The sequence below is a fragment of the Coregonus lavaretus genome, assembly GCF_964263955.1.
Source record: "Coregonus lavaretus genome assembly, chromosome: 28".
NCBI lineage: Eukaryota > Metazoa > Chordata > Actinopteri > Salmoniformes > Salmonidae > Coregonus > Coregonus lavaretus.
In genome coordinates, this window is record NC_140015.1 from 31,506,318 (window position 1) to 31,524,510 (window position 18,193).

The 18,193-nt window shown below is 40.8% G+C and overlaps 1 protein-coding gene across 1 annotated transcript; it reads left to right on the forward strand.

The window, feature by feature from the left end:
- Positions 1-4,544: 4,544 nt before the first annotated feature.
- LOC311103399 (sterile alpha motif domain-containing protein 9-like) lies at positions 4,545-12,801 on the forward strand (the record flags this gene model as incomplete). Its single annotated transcript, XM_084144963.1, has 3 exons — positions 4,545-4,619; positions 6,769-6,806; positions 8,159-12,801. The coding sequence occupies exons 2-3, from the start codon at positions 6,803-6,805 to the stop codon at positions 12,799-12,801; spliced, it is 4,647 nt and encodes a 1,548-aa protein (XP_084001089.1). The 5' UTR covers positions 4,545-4,619; positions 6,769-6,802.
- Between the last annotated feature and the right edge of the window lie 5,392 nt (positions 12,802-18,193).

Consider the following 18,193-nt stretch of genomic DNA (forward strand, 5'->3'; position numbering starts at 1 on the left):
ATGGCAGCTTTGCACACTCTTGGCATTCTCTCAACCAGCTTCACCTGGAATGCTTTTCCAACAGTCTTGAAGGAGTTCCCACATATGCTGAGCACTTGTTGGCTGCTTTTCCTTCACTCTGCGGTCCAACTCATCCCAAGCCATCTCAATAAATAATAAAACCAAAAGTTGACCTTGACTTGGAAGAGTTCCAGTTTTGGATAATCATAGCCAGCAGCTAACATAGCATCCCTCTCTGTTTGAGACGGGATGTTTGAGTAGGCTAAATTAGCTAGCTGCATTCGCTAGCTAATTAAGTGAAAGTGAAAAAATTGCTACCAACGAAGTATAGCTATATGTCTCTCTCTCTCTTGCTTCTCCTTTATTTCTGAATTAATTTGTTCAAAACGGTTCAACTATTGTCTTTCTCTCTCTTTGATCCAACTACTCACCACATTTTATGCACTGCAGTGCTAGCTAGCTGTAGCTTATGCTTTCAGTACTAGATTCATTTTCTGATCCTTTGATTGGGTGGACAGCTTGTTAGTTCATGCTGCAAGAGCTCTGATAGGTTGGAGGACGTCCTCCGGAGTTGTCATAATTACGGTGTAAGTCTATGGAAGGGGGTCAGAACCACAAGCCTCCTAGGTTTTGTATTGAAGTCAATGTACCCAGAGGAGGACGGAAACTAGCTGTCCTCCGGCTACACCATGGCGCTACCCTACAGAGTGCTGTTGAGGCTACTGTAGACCTTCATTGCAAAACAGTGAATATATTTAGTATAGCTTTTTCTAATAAGGATAACTTTTTTAATGTTTCACTATTTAGATTTTTCTGAAATTCACTGAGGAGCATCCACTGGTTAGGAAAGTATTTATGAATAATAATAAAACATTGAGGTTGGAGAGCCTTTACAAACATAATATATTGGTGAATCAAAAATACAGTGGTTTGATTAATCCTGAAAGTTGTCAAATTCAATTGTTCAATCCATGAAATATTGGAAAGTGAGAAAAGTGTAGAATAGGGGTTGAACAGAAGTCCTATAAATCTACTCTCAATCGTCACTAATCATGGAACTGTGATGACAATGGTCCAGTCATTGTGATCTGTGGGCCAGGCTCCAGGTTTAAACTGCTAGATATGGTCTGTGTTTCATAATGATTCAAATAGGCTACATGTCCCAAATTATTGCATAACTTGTAACAAATTAGCCTAAAATGATCCACTATTGCTAGCGATCCTCAGGAACAACCACACAAATGTAACAGACAAAATAAAGGTAAACTAACGATATAATGGAAAATGTAAAGAAACTAACACTAAAGTCAGTGACAGTTATAAATGTATGTGGGTATAACTGACAGTGGCTACCAATAGTGGCTAATATTTAAAATACCAAACTGTAAAAATAAAAACAGTGACAAGTCTGGCCATATAATTAAAACATTATAGAAATCATAAATCAACTCGGTATAAAAATCTTTGCCTATAGCTTGGGTCTCCAAATTTCCTCCCAAATTATAAGGCCTGCCAACCTGGACTCAGGGGTAGACGTAACATAGTAAATGTAAATCAGGAACACTCAAAATAGTATAATATGTTTCGTATGGTATGTATTCATTTGTGTCTGTCTATCATCCAATTTGTATGATATGTTACGAATTTGCAAAACGTATGATATGTTACGAATTCCAATTTGTTGTGGATAACGTTAGCTAGGTGGCTAGGATGCTAACTCTAACTTTAGCTAGGTGGCTAATGTTAGCTAGGCTAGGGGTTAAAGTTAGGGTTAATGACAGGAGTTAGGTTAAAGGGTTAAGGTTAGGGGAAGGGTTAGCTAACATGCTAAGTAGTTGCAAAGTAGCTAAAAAGTAGTAAGTAGTTGCAAAGATGCTAATTAGCTAAAAATGTTAAAGTTGTCAGTGATGAAATTCAATGAGATTCGAGACTGCGTTCACGGTAAACGCTGCATATGTTGGCTCAATCGGAAATTACCTTCACATTTCTATCGCGGAATCTCTAACGCTTCAGCTTTACAGATTCAATAGAGCCCTAAATCAAGGTCAGAATACAGCGTATCTGTAGACACACCTCTGCCACACCTTCATTTCTTTGATCTCCACCCCCAACGAAAATCGGGGTGAATAGCATGCTATTCTCATGCCTAAGTTCAAGGTCAGAATACCTAGAGAGAAAAGTGCATAAAAAGGGAATTAAGTTCCATTTACTCCCGCTTCACTCGGGTCGGAATTCCCCCCAATAAGAATGTGGACACGCAGGATGAACAGGGCTTAAAGCCTGCACTCTCAGTAGCTCTCCAGTACCACGGTTGGTGACCACTGATAGTTCCTTCTCAGTGCTATAGCCAAGTCATGATGACATACCTGTCCCTTCAACAAACAGGAAGAATTCCAGACTGCCGGAGACTGTTCGGTCAGATGGGTCAGCTGTGTAGACAAACTCACAGATGTACAGGCCTGTGTCTGTGCGCTGTAGGTGGGCTATGGTCACGTTGAGCAGGTCAGAGTTCAATCCGCCTGTGACCTTCAGATGACCTTTGTACATCCGGTTAACCCTCACCCTCCCAGAACTCCAGTCCTTGGCCAACAGCACCTCCCGCTCAGGCCGGACACACCTGTGGGTCAGGTAGAGACTGACGGGGGCTCCACCTGTCTGCTCAAGTGTACAGGAGAGATCCACAGACTGCCCCTCTGCCCCCTTTATGTACATCACCTCCTGATGGGCTGGAGAGACAGTTGTGGGTTAGTGAGGGTAATGGATTAAAACTGATGCAAGTTACTCATAAAATGTTACCTCCATTGTGTATTAATGATCACTTTTTGGTATTTGCATATGATATGATTGAATGGATAAATGCACATCAATATATTTTCCAACAAAGCCAAGCACAACTTTTATCCTAAAAAACATATTTTTTTACCTCAGTCCCGGAGGAAACCCCTCAACGGAAGTGCTGCAGCAGAAATTCACCACTTACCAGTGCTGATCATCAGTGTGAGAATGAATATCCAAATCAAATACCAGCTTTATTTATGTATTGATCCACTTTAACTGCCCTGGCATATCATCCTAATGTTGAAGCATGTGAGGAGGACTGTTTCCTATAGGCTACTAAACTGTGAAGCTCTGCGGTTATGCATTGTGTATGTATAGTCCTCCCACCTATGAGCTCAGCACAGGAAGAAGACAGTCAACAATTTACATGAATAACTACTCAGGCGGAAACAGGACCATATTTGTTGAAGGGCTGTGAGCACATGGGAGGAAACTGAAAACTCTAGCTCAAACGCAGTTCTGAAAGTGTAGTGTGGAATCACTTTCATCTGAAAATTGAATTCCAGCCTGATATTTGGGCAACACATTACATGTAGGAGGTATACATAACATCTTTATGAAACCAGTCATAAAACCTTTATGAAACCAGTCATAACACCTTTATGAAACCAGTCATAACGCCTTTGATAGTTTCAATATCATGCATAACAACCTTTAATAACACATTTATTCAACATTATTCATAAGGACTTTTCAAAATAAAACTCCCTTTGAATAAAATTGTATTCGTCCATTGTAAAATTGAAATGTGTATCTTTACTGTCACAGTACCAAAACTCCTTACACACTATTCAAGCAACAGGTAGGGAGCAGCACAGGGCCACAATGGCAGCAGGGGGTGGCACCAGCCCCGGGTGTAGAATCTTTCAAATACAAGAGATAGCTGTGCTTGATTGAGCTTGCCTGGCAAGCTCTAGTCTTGTTGACATTATGGGAGGCAACCCATCTGCCTAGGGAGACTAGGCGAGCTCCATTGACTAATCAATGGAATAGTCCCAAAAGTGTAAACCCCACATGCCCAAGATTTCAAATACTATCTGAACCCAGGTCTGGTTGGCACCTGAGTCATTGTTTGCCATTGTAATGTGGTAGTAAGCCGTCTATAGCTGCGACCTGAAGACTAGCTCCACAAACGAATGCCTATCTCAGCAGGCTAACACAATATTGTGATGCCCAGGAGACCTGGGCTTCAACCCACCCTCTTAGTAACACCAGTAACCATCTGGTTACTCCCACCAGATTTTTCTACTAAAATAACCTTTTGTACTTTAATGAAAAGGGACTTATTTTGAAGACCCCTTGTAGGCCTACTGCAATTGAAGAATGAACCAGTTGTTTCTTTCAGGTTCTATTTCCTGCAGTTTCTTTCTCCTTTCATGCTTAAGTTTCGATTTCCTGTTCAGCACAACCCCCATAGTTTCAGTTCTGTAACATTTACCTGTTGTAAATGGATTAACTCATTAAGTACCATATCTGATTGGAGAGAAACACTTAAGACAATATGTAACAAACAGTGAAATATGTGTATGCACCAAGAATAAGATTGTTATGTTCATTATTATTCAATACATTGTCAGCCCCATAACATCACACTTACTCTTTAAAAGTAAAAAAGGATGGACATTATTCAAATGCCAGGGAGGCATTAGGACCAAGTGCATGTCTGTGTTGACTGCCCTTGCAGAAGACACACCCTGTTGCTATGTGCGGAAAAGAAAAGTAGCCAGTCTGTCAGGTTGTCACTTCATATGGTGAATACCACTTCAGCCGTCAGTTTCAAGGTGAGCAGTATGAAATGTACTTAAACATTGTGGAACATTTGTATTTTGTATGAAGCTAATTGACTGTCATAATAATCACAGGAATAAAGGCTGTTCAAAGTGCAATGATTGTAGGTTTAGTTGTGGATTAAAAATGTTATGATTTCTCAGGGTATAGTAGGATGATCACATCTCTACTGTTGCACCTTCTATTCTATGGCATCTGAATCTTTGACATTACCATTGTTGTTTCATCTCTAGAATTTATGTATAAAATGAATACCATGCCATGACTCACTTTTTAACTTTATTCAGCTATTAAGAATGCTTTCTTAATGAATTTTTAGTAAACAATGTTTTGTTAAGATTGCACAGAATTAAAGGTAGGATACAACATAAAGACACAAGACATAGAGAGACAACATAGAAAATATCCATGCACTGGAATTGAAGTGTTTCTGTTTGTGGAATCCAGAAATGTTATCTGTTGTCTCTAAAGCATTGTCCCTAAAATGTTTTAATGCCCTGCACGATCAATAAAAACACATGCAATTACATGAAGTAAATATACTCCAACTACTGAAAGTTGAGACATAGAAAATGTAAACAAATAAAAATAGTAAGTTAAATCAATCTGTTCTGAGGTTCCTGGTTGAAGTGATTGGCAGAGCTGACAAGAATGGTGCACTGAGTGTCAAGTTCATTTATGAGGGTAAACAGTAAACACCCATATGAATGATCTCTTTGTATGTCATTTGCCAAAGGACAAGGCTTAATCATTATATGTGTTAGTGTTTTTACCCTCGAGGACCACTTTGGAAACAAGTGTTTTAATTAAAACGTTTAAGTGCTATCCTCTGGGTCTACATTGATCATTTTGTTGTACACTATGTATACAAAAGTATGTGGACACCACTTCAAATTAGTGGATTCTGCTATTTCAGCCACACCCATTGCTGACAGGTGTATAAAATCGGGCACACGGCCATGCTATTTCCATAGACAAACATTGGCAGTAGAATGGCCTTACTGAAGCGCTCAATGACTTTCAATGTGGCACCGTCGTAGGATGCCACCTTTCCAACCAGTCAGTTCGTCACATTTCTGCCAAGCTAGAGCTGCCCCAGGCAACTGTAAGTGCTGTTATTGTGAAGTGGAAACGTCTAGGAGCAACAATGGCTCAGCCGTGAAGTTGTAGGCCACACAAGCTCACAGAACGGGATCGCTGAAGCGCGTAGCGCGTAAAAATCATCTGTCATCGGTTGCAACACTCACTACCGTGTTCCAAACTGCCTCTGGAAGCAACGTCAGCACAATAACTGTTTGTCGGGAGCTTCATCAAATGGGTTTCCATGGCCGAGCAGCCACACACAAGCCTAAGATCACCATGCGCAATGCCAAGCGTCGGCTGGAGTGGCGGAAATGCGTTCTCTGGAGTGATGAATCACGCTTCACCATCTGGCAGTCCGACGGACGAATCTGGGTTTGGCGGATGCCAGGAGAATGCTACCTGCCCCAATGCATAGTGCCAACTGTAAAGTTTGGTGGAGGAGGAATGATGGTCTGGGGCTGTTTTTCATGGTTCGGGCTAGACCCCTTAGTTCCAGTGAAAGGAAATCTTAACGCTACAGCATACAATGACATTATAGACAATTCTGTGCTTCCAACTTTTGGCAACAGTTTGGGGAAGGCCCTTTCCTGTTTCAGCATGACAATGCCCCCGTGCACAAAGCGAGGTCCATACAGAAATGGTTTGTCGAGATCGGTGTGGAAGAATTTGACTGGCCTGCACAGAGCCCTGACCTCAACCCCATCGAACACCCTTGGGGATGAATTGGAACGCCGACTGCGAGCCAAGCCTAATCGCCCAACCGCAGCGCCCAACCTCACTAATGCTCTTGTGGCTGAATGGAAGCAAGTCCCCGCAGCAATGTTCCAACACCCAGAAGAGGGGAGGCTGTTTTAGCAGCAAATGGGGGACCAACTCCATATTAATAACCATGATTTTGGAATTAGATGTTTGACAAGCAGGTGTCCACATACTTTTGGTCATGTAGTGTATATGTCTGTTACACAAATATATTCAATTCAATTCAATTAAAATATTGAGGTCAACGATTCATTTTTCACTTTTGCCTGAATAACCCTTCCTTTTATTTTCCTCTCTCAGAGATGCCGAAATGAACTGACGCAGTGTCTGCAAGATGGGTAAGTTAGATACATAAAACTGTCAAATACTTTTATACTGTGAGTAGTTTTACAGTACATTGAATGAAAAGCTATCAGTGAAATGTGGATTCTGTTTCTGATCAATTCTATACATTAAGTAGAGATTGTCTAGATATGTTTAGCTCAAAGTTTCATCCATTTTAAATCATTGGCCATTGGAATAAGAAAATAAAAAATGTAATGTGTCACACAGTGCTCAAGCCTAGTCATGACATGTAATCAGAGAAGAATGGCTATTATCATCTGATTAATGTTTAAATATAAATATGTGCAATGACTATGTGGGTCATTCTTGAATTGCGGTGGCTTTTGCGTCCCTCGCTTTGCAACCATGAAAAACACTTTAAAATGACAAATAGTTACACATTCATTGGATAGTTTAGTGTCTAAATAAAAAGTGTCATTGGTGTTACTGATTAATCATATCACTTAAGTAAACTATTTTTAAAGGGTTAATGACATTAGATTTGAGCATCTACGGCCTCAATTATCAAAAATGTGTCATTGGTCTAATCATCATTGGTGTTACTACTGCTACATGTGGCACAATGGTATCATAATGGTAAAAATGATTTTTATGAGCAAATTGCTCTGCCATTTCCTGATTGCTAAAATTTCTAATAGTTCGCTTAATTTCAGTTTATGTGATAAAACAAGCAGTCATTGTGTAGAGAATTATTGTACCATCTAAACCACTATGACATTTATTTTCCATAACCATTGTATTTTCAGCTGTTTGAAGCTGGTGTACAAAACCGAAAGAAAAAGACACAAAAACAAAACTTAAGAACGGGAAGCATAGAAATAGCTCACATAGAATAGATCTACCACTTCTTAGACTTGCTTTCAATGAGAATAATATATCTAGAACTCACATTTCTATGTGAATGTGGTCGTCCAAAAATGTACACATTGCAGCTTTAAACTAATTAAGCTGTCATATTAGTTGACTTAGAATGGCACCCAAACAAGATGTACCCAAACACATTTAAATAAATACAAATCCTAAATCTCATTCCCAAAAGCCACCGCAATTCTAGAATGACCCATGTACAATATGTAGAATAGTTATTTGATAAAAATCATTATTGATGGGAAATCAATCAAAAGTGGTTATTAGTCTATCCATGCTCAGGGTTGGGGTACATCTTTTAATCAGACAATAGGAAGTGAATTTAAATTATATTAATTATTTTCTGACTATTATTTGTATTAATTTAATTTCAATTCACTACCTGAACTGATTAAATTGAAAATAGAATTCACCTCAACCCTGATGCAAATATTGATATACCATGAAGTCTTACATGGGTGAGTATTATTTTTTACAGAGTGGAAGGAATTACCATGTGGCGAATGGACAGAATCCCATGTGAGCTCCTGGTTAAAATTCATTGGAGTGAAAGAGACGTACATTCTGAAACTGTACGAAGAGGAGGTTACAGGACCTGCACTAATTGAGTTACAGGAAAAGTATCTACGCGATACAATTGAAATGAAAGGCGGCCAAATCCAACTAATGCTGCACAAACGAGATGAACTTTTGAAGCCAGTACCACAAAAAACAAAAGCAGTCAGTAGCACACAGAGAGGTACCAGAAATGTTGAATCTAGTGCTGAATTCACACAAGAATATAAAGACAAAGTTGCGAGATCCAATGAAAAAAGTAGACCCGTTTCCATACCGAATGAAGGTGAACCAAAATCAGACGGTGCATCTTTGCCGCTTTGTGACTTTCGTAAATTTGATGACAGTGACAAAGAATTCAGATATGTCAAAAACACAGTACTTCCACCAGAGACTGGAATTGAAAACATGATTGTTCCATGCCATGAATACAAGTCACTGGAAAATGCCCACAAATTGGAACCACAAAAACTCAAGGTCAAAGTTGCAAGTGAGGTGCTCAGATTTTCATGTGCATGCATGAATATGCGGTCCAATGGCACAATTCACTTTGGGGTCATGGATAAAGTCAAAGGCATCTACAAACATGGTGAAATCATAGGAATACCAGTTCAAAACCAAGATGACTTTGTGGATGTATTAGACTACATTGAAAAGTGCTTCAGAGGATCAACCCATCAGTCTGATGCCAGGAAATGCATAAGGAACCCAAAGTTCATTGAGGTAATTGACAAGGAGGCCAGTGAAACAACCTGGATCATTGAATATGATGTTGTCCCCAAGGCAAAAGTGGTGAAAGACAAACTGTACAATGTCACTATTCCAAAGTTCAGCGAGAAAGCCAACAAAGTAATCTATGAGGAGAAAGCCCCCTATCACAGAGTAGGGGCTAACACACCCCAAATATCAGAGGATGGCCTAATTCATTTCATTCAAGGTCTGAGGGACAAAGATCAACAGAGAGAGGAGGCTGAACTCTCAGAAAACCAAACAGCTTCTGACTGTAGAGAGGATCAGAAGAGAAAACTCTCCATCCTCCTCACATGTGGAAAAAAGTACATTAATGACTCACTGTTCTACATCATAGTGACAAACAAACTTCAAAAAAAACATCTTGAGAACATCAACTTCTTGACTCACATGAATATATTTTGTGTGTTTGACTTTGACCCAGACTCGAAGACATCGGGTCTATGTGATAAATACAAAGAGCACCATGCCGCAAGCCTTCATTTTCTGCATGACTATGCTAATGATAGTGGGGTGAGCACCACTGACTTCATAAACCGTTTGAAGCTCTTTGATAGACCAAGCTGGATTTTCTGCAATGGGCGAAGCGATTACCTTGGAGATGAGAAACCTTGTGATGAAGAAACCTGGATGAAAACCAAAAAAAAGCAACTGAAAAGGGCAGTGTCCGTCATCTGTAATGAAATTCTTCCTAAAGGGTCATTTGTGGTGGTTTTCTTGCTCATGTCTCAGGTCGAACAGCCTCTTGTTGATACATTCCATGAATTCTATGCAGAAATGAATGGTGGTGATGATTTGGCTATAATATCAGAGTCAAAAGAGAACTACAAAAAGTGGTCTAGCCTTGCCCAGGTATCTTGTAGCATGGCTGCACTCAAAGAGATCAGTATTGTTGAAATGCCACTGAGTCATGTTGATGCCACTGTTCAAACTATTCAGCTTTCAGTTAGTCAACCAACAAGGCGCTTACCAGTCTTCAACAAAGGATTGTGCTTCTTAAAGGCAGTTGAAGAGGATGAGATTAATTCTTTGGACATAGTCAGTGTTGACCAGTGTGATAACACAAAGGTGGAGATAATGGACCAAGACAAAATCAGCACCATTGAGAAGTATTTCTATCAAGGTGGGAAGATAGACTGGATGAACTTGTGGCTTGCAGACAAAAATCTATGTGGAGAGGTCATCAAGCGAGATGCATACAAAGAAACTAATGAAATTCTGGAGAACATTGTACATTGTAGTCAAGTCAAAAGATCCATTGAGACTGTGAATATATGTCACCATCCTGGCAGTGGTGGGAGTACAGTTGCACGACAGATCCTCTGGAGTTGGAGGACAAAATTGCGATGTGCAGTTGTTAAACAATTAAAGGAATTCACAACTGTGTGTGAGCATGCAGTGCGTCTACGGGAATATGAAGAAAAAGACAAAAACAGTTGTCTCCCTGTACTGTTGCTGTTGGAAGATTGCAATGCAGATTATCTGGATGACCTTAGGCGGGAAATAGGCAACGCAATTGCAACCAAGAAAATAAGTGCCTCTGTCCTATGTTTTATCCTGCTCATTTGCAAAATGACCCATGATCCAGAGAGGATGTGCCGAGCATTGCCGTCTCAGACCGTCGCAGTGACACACAAACTGACAGATGGAGAGAAGACTCTCTTCTCAAAGAAACTGGAGAAACTAAAGCTGAAATTTGAACCCGACTTCATTCTCACATTAGTACTGATGAGTGAGGGGTTTAATCCAAGCTACATTGAGGGATTTGTGAAGAATCTGCTGGACAATATTGATCATTCATCTCTCATTACTCGGCTTATGAGATTTGTAGCATTGTTGAACTGTTACATTCATGACTCCTACATATCTGTGTCACACTGTGAGGCTTCCCTTGGCATAGATATGCACGTGGATAAAATCCGTTACCATGCATTTCTGGACTGTCTTAGTGAACAAGCTAGACTTGTTTTCATACACCTTTCACCTTTCAAAGGAGAAAATCCATTACACATCTCGTCCATACGGATAATTCATCCACTGGTGGCAAAGGAAATTCTGAAGCAGCTCTCTACAACCGTGCCTCAAAGCATGATAGCAATGGATCTACTACAGGACAAAGTACTGATGAACAATAGGTTTGGCAAGGATGAATTTTGGAAGTTCATCCAAGTTCTCTTCATCAGACGCAGCAAAAAAAGCAGAGGAGATCCTAAAGACAGTTCATTCTCTCCTCTGATTGAACATGTCAGCACTGAAACAGGAGGAATTCAAACAGCTGTTGATCTTTTGAAAGCAGCCTACACATCTTTAGGAAAAGATCCATTTGTTGCCCAGCAGCTTGCACGTCTGCTTTACACAAACACAAGATTCAAGGAAGCCCTACATTGGGCTGAAGAGGCAAAAAAAATCCTGCCATTTGATACATTTGTCCTTGACACATTAGGACAGGTGTACAAGTGGTGGTTTTATCACATGCACGACACCCTTGACAAGCAAGAATTACTGCCTGAAAAGGTTACTGAAATCATAGACACTGCTCTGAAAGGAATTTCTGCATTCCGTGCCTCAGAACAAAAACCCTTAAAAAAAACAGTCAGTTTGAACAGTTCCTACTATGGGGAGGTGGATGTTGGATGTAGACTGCTTCAACTCATATCATCAGTTGATGTTTTTTCAACCAAAGGTGGAAATTCTGAGCTGATGAAATACTTGCTGACTGAATACATACCACAGGCAGTTAAAAAACCCTGGCGGAGTTTCCACAGCCAGTTGAAAGGAATGCAAAAGAGTATTTACCATGCTCTTGAGTGCATTTCTGAAGACCTCAGTTACTTTCAGACAGACATTAGTGACGAGGAACAGGAACTTGACACAAGAGAGCCTGAACAAGTTCACAATCCAAGGAAATGGCTGACAAGGACGAGTGCTGTGTATGCTGGCTTTTTTTGTAATGTTTCTGATCTAGGCAACCCAATGCCTGACAACATTGATGATGAAATGGCCACTAAACCTGAAATAGCCAACTCATTCCAAAGACAAATGAACATTTACAAGCTAGGAGGAGGAAACATCACATCCATCCTCTCCTTACTCTATGATCAGAAGACAGTGAGATCTGCTAAAAAGCTGGAGGCAATAATTGGCATGTATCCAGAGAACCTCAAAAGGAATGACCTCGAACAGACAGAACTTGTCAACTTCATCTTTTGTCAGATAGCTCTTGCTTGTGTTTTACCTGGCTCATCAAAGCTACTTTTACCTGAACAACTCCAATATCTCAGCATGAGATTTAACACAGAGGGAAAAAACACTTCAACAGCTAGTGCTCTTTTTCTTCTCTTACTTCTGCTCTGGCCAGAGGAGCCAAGCAGAGAGAATCCTAATCCAGCTCATAGCCAAGTCCTCATGTCAGCAATTGATGCACTTCAGAGACTTTATGAGCTCAAAATTCAACATGTTCCTCCAAGAAAGAGTAGAATAGCGACCCACTTCTTTCTTGGAAAGGGAAAGGGTCTGTACAAGATTGTTCACAAGGGTCTGATTGAAAAGCACATAAAAGGAAATCTCAGTGAAAGAAGAATGAAGTGGCTAGGAGGTGAGGTGTGGACAACCCCTGAGGTTGTACGATTGCTGAAACGTGTTGAAGGATGGACAGAAAATGGACACCTGTTTGTTCAGGGCACAACCAAAGGGAGCAAGATCAGGGTCATTCCACGGTATTCAGCATCTCTACCAAATGCAAACGAAAATGTAACTTTCTACCTAGGCTTTTCTTTTGACGGGGTGCTTGCTTTTGACATTCAAGTTTTGGACTAATCTAACAGGTCTAAGGAGTAATGCTACAAACCACAAGCATTAATACAAAATAAGATCCCAAAGTGATCGCCTACTACGTTATCTAAGAGCTGTTTAATTTTTTTTACATTTTAGTAATTTAGCAGATGCTCTTATCCAGAGCGACTTACAGTTAATGAGTGCATACATTTTCATACTGGCCCCCCGTGGGAAACGAACCCACAACCCTGGCGTTGCAAGCGCCATGCTCTACCAACTGAGCTACACGGGATATCGCCAGTCAATAGGTGACACTGCTGTTTGATCTGAGTTTGGTATTCTATTGTAGCAGTGAGCCAAGTGAGGCACTGTTTACTATGCACTGAACTGTAAAATAAATGATACTGTACCTCCCGGGAGCGACGTTCAGAATCAAAAGTCCAAAGTTATGGTCACAAACAGAGTTTAAAGGGGTTATTAACAAAAATAGACAGCCAAAAGACTAACCCAGTCATTACTGTAGTTCAGTACATGCCAAAGCCAAATGCTCAGCATTCCGTGTCACTTGTAAATCATGCAGCAAACGAAACCATTTTGCCAGAGTTTGTAAACAAGCAAACCTCAACTCAATCTAGTAGAGGAAGACAATGAGTCAGATGACCAAGCAACAGAAGTGGACACAGCAGCCCTACCTGTGCAGCAGCTACCAAGACGGATACCTATTCCACTGGAAGAAAAGATTAAAGGCCATACACTCAATGGACAATGACAAAATCATCACAAAAGAGCCAACACTGTGGATCAGCAACATGGTCGTCATTGAAAAGCCAGACAAACTACGAATCTGTATGGACCCTAGTGCACTCAACAAAGCCTTACTGAGATTGCACTACCAGATGCCCACCATAGAAGAGATTCCACCAGAGATATCCAACGCAAAGGTATTCTCAGTACTCAACGCCAAAGATATCCATTGGTAAGTCAAACTTGATGAAGAGAGCAGCTATCTAACAACTTTCTGGACACCCATAGGCAGGTATAGATGGCTGAGAATGCCATTTGGAATCAAGGCAGCAGCTGACGAATACCAGTGCAGACAGCGTGAACCACTACAAGGCTAAAAGGAGTGAGTGTCATCGCAGAGGACATTCTACCCTATGGATGTGGCGGCACAAATGAGAAGAAGTGAGAACAAGCAATGGCATATCATATCAGAAACCTCACAGCTCTCCTGCAGAGAGCCAGAGATATCAATCTGAAGTTGAACGAAAATGAACTCAGGTTAAAGCTACCTAGTGTGCTGTAGCATGGGTCATCTTCTCACCACAGAGGGTCTTCGCCCCATACCCAGAGAAGATAACAGCCGTTTAGAACATACAGACACCGACCAACGTCAAGTCACTACAGCGGCTGTAAGGGTTTGTGAACTATCTTGAAAAATCTAAAGGAAAAGGCTGCACACTGCTGTTCATGCTCGCAGCTGATTTTATTGTTACAACGTCGACCCTTAGGTCTTCATCAGGCATCAATAACCTAAGGGTCGAAACGTTGTAACAATAAAATCACCTGGGAGCATGAACAGCAGTGTGCAGCGTTTTTATTTTTCATGAATTCACCTAGAACTCCAACACCTACAAACAAGTACCTGGATGTGCGTATGTTCTTCAGCTTTTGTTTATGAACTATCTTGCAAAATTCATGCCCAATCTATCTGATGTGTGCGAGTCGCTCAGACGACTGATTGACAAGGGCATTGAATGGACATGGCTACCACAGCATGACGCAGCAGTTGAGACTATTAAACAGTTAGTCACACAACATCCAGTGCTTAAATAATACGACCTGAATGATGAAGTCACTCTGCAATGTGACGCCAGTGAAACAGGCCTTGGCGCAGCCCTTCTACAGAAAGGAAAACCTGTTTGCCTCCAGAACATTGACTCAGACAGAACAGAGATATGCACAGATTGAAAAAGACTGTCTCGCCATTGTTTTTGCATGTGTCAAGTTTGATCAGTTTCTGCATGGCAGAGAGTTCATCACAATACAAAGTGACTACAGAAGCCGCTCATGACGATCTTCAAGAAATGTCTACTCACAGCACACAAGCGACTGCAGAAAATGTTGCTTAGGCTACAAAGATACCAGCTCCATATGCAATACAAACAAGGCAAAGAACTACATGTAACTGACTTCCTGTCCAGAACAGCTCTATCAACCACAGAGCACAGACAAACGCAAACACCAGCCAGTCTACGCTATGGCCCTGACCACAACTGACCAGGAACAATTGGATCACACCGTGATGTGAACATCTCAACTAAGACAGCTCAAATCAACAAAGGCTGGCCAGGAAGTTCGGAACCAAATAGGCTGTGAGTCACACTGAGAGATTTCTGGACACAAAGAGGAGCATACGTTTCTTTCGCGTCGGGAACAACAGTTGTTGACAACTGTAGCATTGTAGCTAAGCCTAACCCTTTTCCTAATCTTAACCTCAGTCTCCTGACCTGCCACTCTAATTCACCTAACCTGCCACGTTAATTAACCTAAACTGCCACGGTAGATATCCTAACCTGGTATGTAAACAAATCATCTGTGTCGAGAAACCATCAGTCTCATTACACCGGAATGGCAGGTGTCAATGGGAGTTTCCTGATATCAGTGTACACCTACATCAAAAAACGCGGTTTGCAATTACACCATGTTCTGTTTTCTGGCCATGGATTACGGAGGACGTAAAGCTCTTCATCAGCCAATGTGTCACCTGCAACTCCATCCAGAAGAGACAGCAAAAGGAGACACTCATCCCGCACCAAATCCCTCCCCTCCCATGGTCCAAGGTCGGAATGTACTCACTTTCAACTAAACCAACTACCTCATCATGGTAGGTTATTACTCTGACTATTGGGAGCTAGACGAGCTGACTGACTCCCTCAGCCACCATCATTAAATGCTGCTAAAGACAGTTCAGCAGACATGGCGTTGCCCACACTGTTGTCTCTGGCAATCCGCCCCCCTTTCCGAAATAGATTTCCCAAAATGTGATGATGAGTAGGTATTTAGGCACGTGATATCATCACCATACCATGCCAAAGCAATTGGATGGTGAAGACCCATGGAAAACAGTGCTGGCATGGAGGAACACTCCAACAGAGGGACTCATCAGTTCTCCTGCTCAGCGGCTCATGTCAAGGCTCACACGCACGCTCCTGCCCGCCACGGACACACTGCTCAAACCCCAAGTGGTACAAAATGTAATTGCAAGAAAACAAGCCAAAGGACTGACAGCAAAACACCACTATGACACACGTGCCTGTGACATGCCCAACATCATCCAAGGACAAACAGTAAGTGTCCTTCTCCACCGCAACAACTCAGCCAGCACTTGGAAGCTTGACATATGCACCAATCAATTCAGTGACCGGTCGTATGAAGTACTGATGAACGCTAAGAATTACTGCCGAATCAGAAAATACATTAATCCAGTGACTGATACACCCGATAGAACACCAAACAAACAGGGATGAGGATGACTGGGGACCATGGAAGGAACCGAACCGAACCCGCCATGTCAGTGGGGGGTGAACAGGCCGCTGCTATGGATGCAGCCTCACAGCCTGAAAATCAAGCTCTGAGACACAAGAACGAGAGCAAATATCAGGCCTAAAAGGTCATACAAAAATATACTAAAAAGAGAGAAGCAGAGTGGAGTAGTCTGCTTATGGACTTTAAGGTGTATTCTTGTTGAAGGTGTTTTTTTAAGAACCCAATTCTATGTTTTTGTTACCCCTGTTATGTTTACTTTCAACGGTCTAACCCACAGCTATGGGTGTAACGCAAAACATTGAGCCCTATGACCATGGAATAGATTTAGGTTGTTTACCTGAGTTTGGTATTCTATTGTAGCAGTGAGTCAAGTGAGGCACTGTTTCCTATGCACTGAATGGAGCTGTATGCATGCTACTGATGCTGAAGTAAAGACACTATATGAACAATACCTTGCTCTTATATTGTATAATCAGTACACAAAACAAGAGCTAGTAAATGTTTTGAAACAGTGATATTTTGAGATGACTAAGAAGTCATTTGTAAAAACAGATAAGGTTTTATAAGTCCCTGTTTGAATAAAGTGCAAATATATAATGAATACTGTTGTTGTATGTATAGCAATTCTTTACTGTCCATATATTACAAGCAGTTTTATGTGTTTTTGTCCATGTAAATGTGTGTGTAGGTTCAATGCACAGTACCTTGATTTATCATTTAACCTTATCATCAATTAAAGGAATATAATGTTTAAAACTGGCCTTTCCATGTTGCTTAGCTAGCTTTTCATTATACAGTACAATAAAACCTCATGTGCAGATATCTACTAAGTCGGCTATGGTTACTCAGATGTAACACCTTAACTTGGAACCTAAATTTACTATGGGTACTTAATAACTTATAATGTGTGGTGTACACATCTTACTTCATCCTACTTCATCCTAATATCTTCAACCATAGTATTTCCTATATTGCACTGTGAAAGTGTGACATGTATACTGTATATTGTCTGTACCTGCAGTGTTGCAACACACCTTATCTTCCGGAATAACATGTCATGGGTAAACACAATAATAACACTTGAGATGGTTTATTACATTATTTATTTATTATTTACTTATCTAATCAATTCATATTGTTTTATTATTATTATTAAAAAGCAGAATACAGATCCAGTTCATACAGAATAGGCTATTACCTAAAACAGGAATGAGTCATCTTCTCAGTTGTGCAGGTCACACCCATGATTATTAGAGCGGTCTTCACAAATTTTACCATTCAACATGAAATTATACTGTACACCACAGACTCTGGAGTGTGAAAGGTTCAGGGTCCAGATACTATTAACTCTGATGTAAGAAAGATACTGATACAAAAAGAATAGTCCTACACATATAGTCTTTGAATATAGAGTAGTCTAAGGCAGGGGTCTTCAACGTTTTCTCGGCCAGGGACCCCGACCCAGGCAAACTGACGACCCAGGGACCCCCATCATATGTTAACCAAAAAACATTTTGCATCTTGTCTTATCATCAGGTGAATGATAATGGCAAGGAGAAGTAGCCTAATCAACATTTTAAAATATATAGATTTGGTAGATCGTTTTTCATTATTTTGACATCCCCATGTTATAATTGGAAGTGTAAACTCTAACATAGCCTATTAGCTAGAACTAACTCCAAACACATTTTCGCTAATAGCAGCTGTTTAGCTGGTTAAACAAAGGCTAGCCATGAGGTAATCAGATTTGCTTGTGGGTGCATGAACATGCGGACCAATGGCACAATACACTTTGGGGTCATGGATAAGAGTAAAGGCATCCACAAGCATGGTGAAATCCTCGGAATACCAGTTGAAAACCAAAGTGACTTTGTGGATGCATTGG